This window comes from the organism of the source record quoted next, unplaced genomic scaffold (assembly GCF_019419815.1).
Source record: "Pyrus x bretschneideri cultivar Hongxiangsu unplaced genomic scaffold, Pyrus_bretschneideri_v1 Contig46, whole genome shotgun sequence".
NCBI classification, from domain to species: domain Eukaryota; kingdom Viridiplantae; phylum Streptophyta; class Magnoliopsida; order Rosales; family Rosaceae; genus Pyrus; species Pyrus x bretschneideri.
In genome coordinates, this window is record NW_025999783.1 from 2,996,653 (window position 1) to 3,007,371 (window position 10,719).

A 10,719-nucleotide genomic window follows, 5' to 3' on the forward strand; every position below is an offset into this window, starting at 1 on the left:
CCACTTTACTCCCTTGGCCGAAATTATGAGGCCTTGTCTATTTTGTGAGCAATCTTCTATTCTTGCTTGTTTTATGAAGATGCCTTAACTTTCTTTCCGGTTTTAGTACCAATCTAAACCCTTTTGCCGAATTTAAAGGGTGTTTCTCCCTTGTGCCGATTTTTGGGAAGGTTTTATCCTTCATTTGCTTTGATTTGTGCCACATGTCATTGATGACTTGTCCATTTGTGATGAGTCATGCGCCACATGGAGCTTTGTGATACATCATTTGTATGCAACAAAATTTACATATCTACACTAGCGAACAGTGTTGAAAAACTATTTTAGTTTGTTAGTTGAACTTAACATCTCTGATCACACTTTATGTTAACAAACCCTTGAGGGTTAAAAAGTTGGAGAATTTTGATGCTTCTTTTAAAGTTTAGCTTTTGTTATTGTGTCTCTCGTCTTCCTTCTGCCATCAGCGAGGTGAAGTGACTATTCATTTTGTTAATTAAGAGCCATTTAAAGAGTCTCTTGGAGCTATACTTTACTGGATTTCTTGTTGAAATACCTTGGCAAGATGCAAAAGAAGAGCCTCTTTGAGAAGGTCTACAACTTATGAGTAGCATGTTTATTTATTTTGTTAAATTCTCTCTCCTCCTCCGTAAGAGTATCTTGAAACTAGATTTTCTTGGTTTTCTTATTAAAATTATCTAGCCAAAAAGTTATAAATAGCCTTTTTGAGTTGCTCTAAAGTTTGTAAGCAACATGTTTATGCAAAGATTTTTGCTACCGGGATTACTCTCGGTGGTTATCAAAGAAACGATTTGTTTTCTGTAAGATGATCTTCGTTATGCTATTCTGTCCATCTTTTTTATATAAACTGTCATGTTCAGTTTTCAATATGCATTCTCTGCTCATGGTTTTGGAGGAAAAATTTGGTGTAAGATCCATAAGAGAGTCCTTAGAAACTAATGGAACGCCCTGGAATGCTTTTAGTCAGTGCTTTCATTATCGTGCAGCTGGTAAGAACAATGCCACATAAATCTTCTTTTAAATACAACGAGTTTTTTATACATGGGATAGACAGATGATGATGTTTGTGCCAACTGGGGTTTTGCAAGAATACACAGCATTGGTTGGGATGGGCCGGTGTCAACTGGATTTATAGCATCGTCTTCTATTTTCCACCAGAATGGATGAAATTCGCCATCCATTGTAGGGGGAAGGTTTGGCTCAACTTGCTAGAGAACAAGGTAAATCTTTGGTTCGAAGTTATCTCTACCAAATAGTCAGACTCTCCTGTTATAATCAAGGTTCTAAAAGACGTTAGGCGCTAGTCGAGAGAAGGGTTGGGGCCTGGCGGCTAGGCGGAGACTAGGAGGGCGCCTAGACGGACTAGGTGGATTTAAGTAAATCTATAATATTTCATGTAAATAAGTGTGTTTATACTTCAAATATATATAATTTCATCATAGACTACAAAATAGAATGATATATATATTATGAAGTATTTGAAGAAGCCTATAATGTGTGTTTATTTAAGTATTCAACAAGTTTCTTACAGTTTTTAAAAATAAAAAAAAATTCAAAATGTAAGTTATTTATTTTCTGTCTAAGTGAGTTGCAACCTTAGCGGGTGCCTTGGCGGGTCTAGGCAGGTGCCTAGGCAACCTAGGTTGGTGCCTCAGCAAGTTTAAGTGCCCTTTCTTAATTTTCAAAAGCCTAGGCATTAATTGGGGCGGTGATTAGCCGCTTAGCACCTAGGCGGTGACTAGGGCCTAGGTGGCGTTAGGCAGAGATTTTTACAACAGTGGTTATAATTGTTTCCATGCAATTCAAAAGTGATAGACAACAGGCCTGCTATGGTATTAGCAGAAGAGTGAGCAATTGTTCTCTAATGCAGGAATAGTACAGAATGTCAGAGCGCTTGAACGAACATGGTCAGCATCCGAGGGTTGTGCCATCAGCGTTCTAATGCTATCTCACATCCTGCATTAGATAAACGCTAAAAGAGTGGATAGAAAAATGGTGCACACTATCAAAGAAAGATAGCAAGTAGATTATGACTAGAAAACTGCAGGACATTGTTTGGCCCCTTAGACGAGCAAAAATAAACCAAATACAACCCTTTATCTTGCACTTGAAATACATTAGAATGCAAATATAAAACGAAGGAGAGTTTTATATATAGCACAGACATGCTCTCCAACATATCTAGAAATGTATAACTAATTAGGCCTGCTTTCGATTTGTCTTTCTTTCTTCCTCTATCTCTCCTCATTACTTTGTTACATTGTTGAACTCCGGCCCTTTCTTTCCCAGGTGGCGTTTGTTCTGGATTGTTACACTGTATAATGCTGCTGGATTGTGTCAATGTCCAGGCCCTTCAGCTTCACCACTGATTCCACATGTCCCTTGAGAGTGTGAAGCTCCCGAAGTCTACAACCACAAATTAACAAGATATTTGGTTTCAATAAACCGATCACACACAGGAAGATACTGTCATTTATAGGAAAACGTTTTCTTGCCAGAATATGTGACAAGTTATGTCAACATGTTGCTAGGCTGTCAATCTGGACTACTGAGCTCGTAGTATGGTCCAAATTTACAATATGGCAACATAACTTGCCAGATTTCTAACAAGAGAACATTACCCATCATTCATATAACTTTGAAAGTGATGTTATGTAACAGGAATTGGGAAATGAATTGTTTCCTGTAGGTAACATTTGAAATTCTGAATGGTAGCTTACCTTGCAATTTCGGCTCGTCTCTTGGCCTGCTCAGCAATCTCAGACAGCTCTCTGTAGCTGTTCTTGTCATTGAAGATACTAGAAGATTCCGGTGCTTCGAGACCGTGAAGTGTCCTTTGAGCATGAGCCCATTGAGCTTCTCTTTCTTCTTTTCCATAATCTTTCTTGGTGGTAAAGGCAGTCTGTTACAGTAGGATAAATCATTAGAAAACTTTGACTTCACCGATCAAACTAAACGATTTCACCTTCTATTCGAAAGAACAAAGATTTACCCTGTTCTCTAGCAAGTTGAGCCACGCCTTTCCACTCAAGATATACCGAATAGTGAATTTCATAAAGTCTAGTGGGAAATAGAATACAATGCTGTAGATCCAGATGACACCAGCCCATCCCCAACCAACTCCGTGTATTTTTGCGAAACCCCATTTGGCATATACTGCTAGCAAAGTTGCAACCTGAAGACGGGTAATCTTCAGCTTTCTATAACTTCTATAAAAACTTGCTTATTTAAGAGAGGATATAAGCGGCATTCCTCTTACCAGTTGCGCGATCATGAAAGCACTCATTAGAAGCATTCCAGGTCGTTCCATAAAGGAGAAGCCACGGGATCGAGTCACAAAAATGAGGGCCTGGCTCACAATACTCACTTGCAGGTACAAGGCAGCCATTAGTTCCTCAGGTTTCTCCCTTATGGATCTTACACCAAATGAGTCCTGCAAAATAATGAGCAGAAAATGCATATTGGGAACTGAACTTCATGAAAGTTTCTGAAAAAAAAAATGATGGACAGAAAAGAGAAAAGCATAATAAAGATCATCTTACAGAGAAGAAGTCGGTTTCTTTGATTAACCAGAAGAAGATAACAGTCATCAGTGCCAAGTAACCTCCAAGCACAATCCCAGTAGCAAAAATCTCTTTCAATTTCCAGCTATCAGGCAGGGGAGATGGCTTTACTCTATCCTTTGAGATTGTCATAATTGTGCCTTCAAAATTTAACGAGTGCATGGTGTCAGCAGTCACATAAATATATATCATATACTATTTGACAGTTCGCTTCCTAAAAACTTACCATCGTTCAATATGGCAATAATCAAAACCATGAAGGGTGAGAAGTCGAACTTCCATATGAGAGCAATGAACATGAAACCGAACTGCAATGTATGCCAAAAAATAAATAAAAAAAATTAGATAAAGACTTGATTAGGGAGAGAAACCACAAATTGTTAAACCACCACTATTTACCTACCACAATACGAATGGTGATAGAAACTGCATAGATCTGCAAAAGACAAAGAAAACAAAACAGGAGGAAAACGTTAGACTTTCCATCATAAACTGTTCGATCAGAGTGGTCTTTTGATGAGAAAGGCAGGAAAACTAACAGTGTAATTCTTCATTCTCTGGAAAATAGCTCTACTGGTCAACACTGCACTAATGATGACACTCAATCCGGGTTCTGTAAGAACAATGTCGGAAGCACTTCGTGCAGCATCTGTAGCATCAGCAACAGCAATTCCGATATCTGCCTTCTTCAGTGCAGGGGCATCATTGACACCATCTCCAGTCATTCCACAAATGTGCTTTCTTTCCTGCAACTTCTTCACAATTTCGTATTTGTGCTCTACAAGAAGCAAGAAGATGTGTAAGAAAAAATCACTTTCCGTATTAGAAAACAGAGAAACCCTCTAATCAATCACTGCTCAAAAGTATTCACCTGGAAACACTCCAGCGAACCCGTCAGCCTTCTCAATTAACTCTTCAATAGGAAGGGCAGCGATGCTTGCATCCTTGTGTTGACCAAGTAAGGAAGCAGATGGGTACATGTTTGTTCCCATTCCAAGTCTCCGACCAGTTTCCTTGGCAATGGCAAGTTGATCGCCTGCAGACACAGAAACGGCGACAGCAAGTAAGCACAACCACACACAAAATAAGAATGAAGCCATTAAAGTAGGTTGAATATTAACCGATTTACCAGTAATCATCTTAACATTTACACCAAGGTTAAGAGCCTGGCGGATGGTTTCTGCACTATCATGTCTTGGAGGGTCGAAAAGAGGCAACAATCCAACGAACTGCCATGGACCACCAGAACTTTCTTTTGTTTTCGCAGGCACTTCCTGTAAACATATACCAATCACAATTATAAGCCGGTGCTCTACTTCTTATAAAACTGAAAAAAGTGCAAGAGATGCTAAAAACGTCAAGGTTGAGTATAAAACCTGTCTAGCAACAGCCAATGACCGAAGCCCACGTTCAGCATATTTGTCAATAATGGTAAAAGCCTTCTTCTTGAAATCTTCTTTGCAGAGGCAGAGGTCCAAAATCTAATTACAGAAATCAATTCATTAGTCTGTGAGTATGAACGCTTACCTTTCAATAATGTAATGCACGGGGTAACCATAGGAAACACAGAAGTACCTGCTCAGGGGCACCTTTGCTTGCTCTATGCCAGTTTCCATCGGAATCAATGTAAGTCAAAGCAGTTCTCTTGTCAACGGGATTAAATGGTAAGAAGTGCACCTCTCTAATACCAGCTCGGGCCTGCGTATAAATGAATTCATTAAGATGAGCATATCCATTGAAAATTCCGTCCCAGAATTAATAAAGAATCAATTATAGGGCATACAAGAAAAGTTGGAAATGATTTATACCTCCTTTGGGTCGGCAAGCATTCCAACCATAGCAGCATCAATGGCATCCTGGTTTTCAGTTCTGGATGACCTTGCAGCTAGAAGAATGACATGATCTTTCTCCACACCCTTTGCAAACACCTCAATCAAGTTTTTATCGACACTAAGCTTGTTAAGAGTTAGTGTTCCTGTCTTATCACTGCAAAGCACATCCATACCCGCCATTTCCTCAATGGCAGTCATCCTCTTGGTGATGGCACCCTGCTGAGATAGCCTGTGAGAACCAATAGCCATTGTCACGGACAAGACAGTGGGCATGGCAATGGGAATGCCTCCAATCAAGAGCACCAAGAGATTGTCAATTCCACTCCTGTACTTGCGGTGCTGAATTGGGTACATGACTATGATTTCAATCACCATTCCAATGGCAATGGAACAGATACAGAAGTTCCCGATGGCAGTGAGCACCATCTGGAAGTGTCCGACTTGGTTAGTGCTGTCCACAAGATGTGCAGCCTTCCCAAAGAAGGTATGGACACCGGTGGCAATAACAACAGCTTCAATTTCACCCTGCTTGCAAGTTGAACCGGAGAAAACCTCATCACCTGGATGCTTGGTCACTGGAAGTGATTCTCCTGTGAGGGCAGATTGATCGATCTTTAAAGGATCACCCTCGAGAAGACGAGCATCAGCTGGGACGATATCTCCCAATTTGATACTGATGATGTCCCCTGGAACCAAAATCGCAGCATCCTCCTCGCTCCATTTTCCATCTCTAAGCACCTACATATACATCGCCATCAAATACATAAGAATTATATTGTTGCCTCCAATTAGCGAGGTGCATAGTTGTGTGATAAGCGTCGAGACTCATGGCGCTAGGAGTGCCAATATTAGAAATCTTATTATGTTACCACATTCACTAGGCAGCCAATATTAGAAATCTTATTATGTTACCAGATTCCCTAGTAGCCTACATATGAGAATGGATTCTATTAACACAACAAAAACGGTGATGTTTGCGCTACAAGAAAACAACATATATAGACGCCACCTTATCTTGTCTAGTGCAACTAACGTCAGTGACTATTCATGTGGTTTTCTTTAACTGCTGAAAAGGCTCCTTAAAATTAAAGTTAGTTACTTGAGTACAAAGCCACTGAAATCCAGGACCCTTTTGAAATGTTTGATTTGGATTACCTTAGTCTTAGGAGCAAGACCAGCCATAAGAGCAGCAGCTGCATTTCCAGCATTGTTTTCTTCAATAAAACTGATGGTAGAGTTGATGACCAACAGGCAGAGAATACCAACAAAATCTTGCCAATCTGGCGCCTGCCCATCGCCGTTGGCCAGAGCAATTGCCATGATGGCTGCAGCTTCCATGACCCATGAGAGAGGATTCCACATAAACCCCAGGAACTTGAGAAATTTGCTTTCCTGTTCATTGTATCAGTAACAAATATTTAGATATTATGAACTAAACTATACTAAAAGCTAGTAAAAACAAAATTTAATGTATGCAATCGTTGTAGTAAAAGGAAAATGTCTCTTGCACTCGCCCGTGCGGAGAAGCTGGTTATATTATTAGGAAAATGACCTTTTTCTCTTCGAGCTTGTTGGGACCAAAAATCTCTAGCCTTTGGGCTCCTTCCTCCGAGCTCAAACCTTCTTTCGAACATTTCAACTGTTCAAACACTTCCTCGACCGGAATCCGCTCCTGTAAACCAACTCATTGTTAGGAAAGAAATACTTATAATGCTCACTATAATTTCAAGCATTCATACATACCACACACCACCTATAAAACTATGATTTGGTTAAAATATTTAGTCAAATTAAATATAAATATTTTGTTCCGGCAAATTATTTGTACTAACTCGGAAATTTGATCAGTAAATGTGATGCAATTCCAGTTTTCGCTTTCTTATATTTATATAAAGTAGTATACAATTCCAGCCAAATGATAACTGTTGCAAGTTGACAAATGAACTGTTGGCAAACTGTCGGGGAATCACATCTCAGTGAACATGTAACATGCACATAAAGTATAGCCAGTTCTTTTTTTTTTTTTTTTTTTTTTTTTTTCAAAGTATATAAGCTAGTTCATTTGCTTGACATTCTTTAAACCATAGGGCTTGAGGTCCACATGTGAGAGATTTCTATACATTACTAGATTAGTAGATCCCACAAAAATAAATGCGTACTACAATTCAAATCAAGCCAGCTACCAAAAATAATAATAATTGGAAAATAAAAGAAATAAGAGATATAAGGCAAACAAGTTTGAAGATATAGATTTTAGACATAAATATGATTTTCCTGTACGCATTTTCTCTTTCTTCACACTTTTGCTACTCTCCTTTAATTTATTTTGTCCCCTTTAATTTATTTTGTCCTTTATTTTATCTAAGAGAAAGGTTTTAATCTACCACAATTACTGTTTAAAGTGAATGACACACCAATTAAGTGACCAACTTATCCAATTACATATAATCCAATAGTAGTATTGAAAATTAGCTACTTAGTACTACGGTCCATTGATATTTTTCTTTACTAGTAAGTTTGAGATCTTAGGTTTAATTTTCGCCAAAAGCGAATTTGAACCAAATTATTGTTAGTTCATTGTGAGACTCTTAATGTAAATAATATGGTTTTTTCCCACACAAAAAAAAAAAAAAAAAAAAAAATCCAATAGTAGTATTTTGTTCACATAACCGTAAAAGCGGTAGATTAGGACATTCTCCTTTATCACATCCAAATTCCAAATACAAATTCGCAAGGAGAGAAACGGTGAGAAGATATTATCTTATCTATCACATTGCATTCAAAATTTAACCTTGAAATCGAAATTGAATGGATTTTATTTTTGAATCAAATCTCAAAGGAAATCTTTTATGTTTTAAAAGTAACGTCAAGCCTTTTATTGGGATGAGGATTCTCTCCCAATCCTTTTTGTGGGAATTTTAGAGATCCTCACATCATGATCGTTCATCGTATATTGTGTAATCAGTTTTCGTTAAATATTATTTATATTTAATTTTAAATAATAAAATTTGAAATAATTTCTGATCACATAATATACGATCAATGACTACGATATAAGAATCCCTAAAATTCTCACCATTTGAATCCAAATAGAATCCAAATCCCTTTTATCGGTTACAACTTGGTGATTGCTGATCATGAATTTTGATTTTCAACGGTTACAATGACCCGAAAATCAAACCTCTCAATTTTTTTATATTTATCCAAATTCTTGCCCTCCTAGGGATTCTAGCCAATCACAAAAGCGTTGACCAACGTAGTTATAATATATTTCATTTTTATTTATTATAAAAAATACAAGTGAAGAGATTTTTTTAATATATTTGAAACGAATCAAAAAATAAAAAATACTCTAATTATGTAACATGGGATGTGCCAAAAACCTCCAAAAATCTCTTGTAAGTGGAACAACACAACTTTACATGGCAAGAGCCTGACTTGTGCGTGACCTGCACGCGCCCAATACGAAAAACCCAAACGCTTGTGTATACAACATAAGTGTAGAAGGGCAACTGGGGTACAGAAAAAGTTTAACTAGAAGTGTTGGTTTTGTAAGTGGTCATCTATTATTGTGATATAGATGTGTGTCGTTCTTGCACCACAACGGGATTCGAACTCCGTCGTCTCTCTAACCTAACATTTGAACTTCGTCGTCTTTCTAATCAAACTATAATCTAACAGATCGGTAGTTTGACCAAAAAAATAAAATAAAAAATGGGTGTTTTATAAATCAAATGGTGTCAGGAAAGAGGGTGGATGTGAGAGTTATCACAGGGGAAACGGTTTAAGAGTTTTGAGATAAAAAAGAAGAGAATTCCTCGAACAGGAAAAGCCCAAAGTACCACGGAAAAGTACTTCGAATCCCTAAAAGCAAACAAACACCGGTGCGAGAGAGAGAGAGAGAGAGAGTTAGAACAAACTGTATTGACAGGGAACGTTTCTGTGATAAGAGAAGAAAAGAAATGATTTATATGGAATAAATTTAGTGTCACTATGACGTTCTAGATCAATATATAGTTTCATTTTTACATAGCTATATTAGTGGACACAGATGTTACGTATCAGTGAATCCGTTTTACAAAAAGTTAATCTCTGAAGTACGTAGCAGCGAATCCGTTTCACAAAAGATAATTTCTTAAGTAAAAGCCGCACAGCAGAGAGAGAGAGAGAGAGAGAGAGAGAGAGTTTATATAAAATCCATCAGATAACCAAAAACAAATGAAGGGAGAGTATTTGCAGAAATGAATGAATCAATTTTGTAAGAACATGATAAATTCAGATCTAGGCATCAATCCAAAGCATACACAGCTAGAAAACTAAGAACATGCAACAAGTAAACTCACTTTGGTGTAAAGATTAAGCAAAATCCCAACTCATGAAAAAGTAAAAAACTACCACAAACAAAATCAAGAACCATATTTTCCTGAGAAGATGAGGAAGAAAAATATACCAGATCAACAGTCTCGTTCTTGATCTCCTCCAGGCTGATAGCCTTGTCCGTACTCCCCATCTTTTCACAAGTTTAAACCAGAACCTGAGCGATAAGCTTAATTAGCAACAACGGAGGAGGAGGAGGAGGAGGAGGAGGATACTAAAAGGGCATTTCTGAATCCCAAGAAAACAAAGGGGGAGACTTGGGAACGAGTGCTTGTGGCTGCCTCTATTTTTATACGTCTCCGGGGAAGGCCACCCCCTCCCCTCATGAGTCAGAATAAATTAATAATGTTTGGGGGGTTGGTAATGTAAAGTCACATTTGATCCCGGCCGTTTAACCCCGTCCCCGAGTGGACCCTCACCCTTGCTCTCGTATTATAGTATGACTTTTAATTCATCGTTTATGCTATGCAATTTCTCTACTTCTAGAAAATTAATAAATAAAGAGATTATTATCAACATTTTAAAATAATCATTATGCACCGTCTTTTAAATATGCAATATTCAAAGATTGAATCACTATGAAAATGCATCTTCGAACTTAGTCTTGCATGTTAGGGTACCATCTCGTTCTCTTGTAAACTAAGTTTGAATCATCATCTCTTAACAAATAACATGTTTACTTATGTAGAACAAAAATTCGATTCATTAGGATGATTGACTTCAATATGTTTACTAAAATGTGAGTATTGTAATCATTCAAATTTTTAGATTCTTATGTGTTTACTAACACTTATGATATAAAAGAAATGTATATTCAACCTTAAAATTCTTAATTCCAATACGTGAAAATTATGAATCATATTAACTAGGAGAGATTAGTTGATTCAAATCCTATTTATTTTTCTCGTTCCCATGAATTTGTGACCTCC

The 10,719-nt window shown here is 37.6% G+C and overlaps 1 protein-coding gene across 1 annotated transcript; it reads right to left on the reverse strand.

Annotated features, from left to right (window-relative positions):
* Positions 1-2,025: 2,025 nt before the first annotated feature.
* On the reverse strand, positions 2,026-10,020 carry LOC103938711 (plasma membrane ATPase 4). The gene is made up of 16 exons (XM_009348737.3): positions 9,864-10,020; positions 6,966-7,085; positions 6,569-6,805; positions 5,390-6,151; positions 5,157-5,279; positions 4,958-5,062; positions 4,711-4,855; positions 4,453-4,617; positions 4,121-4,359; positions 3,985-4,017; positions 3,808-3,889; positions 3,561-3,721; positions 3,278-3,451; positions 3,011-3,193; positions 2,739-2,920; positions 2,026-2,424 (listed from the first exon to the last, which is right to left on the reverse strand). Exons 1-16 carry the CDS (start codon positions 9,921-9,923, stop codon positions 2,328-2,330), a joined length of 2,868 nt encoding a protein of 955 aa, XP_009347012.2. The 5' UTR covers positions 9,924-10,020; the 3' UTR covers positions 2,026-2,327.
* Positions 10,021-10,719: the final 699 nt, after the last annotated feature.

Coding starts and splice junctions, on each gene's coding strand:
- LOC103938711 (XM_009348737.3), bottom strand. CDS start 9,923: ATGGGGAGTACGGACAAGGCTATCAGCCTGGAGGAGATCAAGAACGAG. Junction 6,152..6,568: donor GTCTTGCTCCTAAGACTAAG/GTAATCCAAATC, acceptor ATGTATATGTAG/GTGCTTAGAGATGGAAAATG. Junction 3,890..3,984: donor CTATCACCATTCGTATTGTG/GTAGGTAAATAG, acceptor CATACATTGCAG/TTCGGTTTCATGTTCATTGC.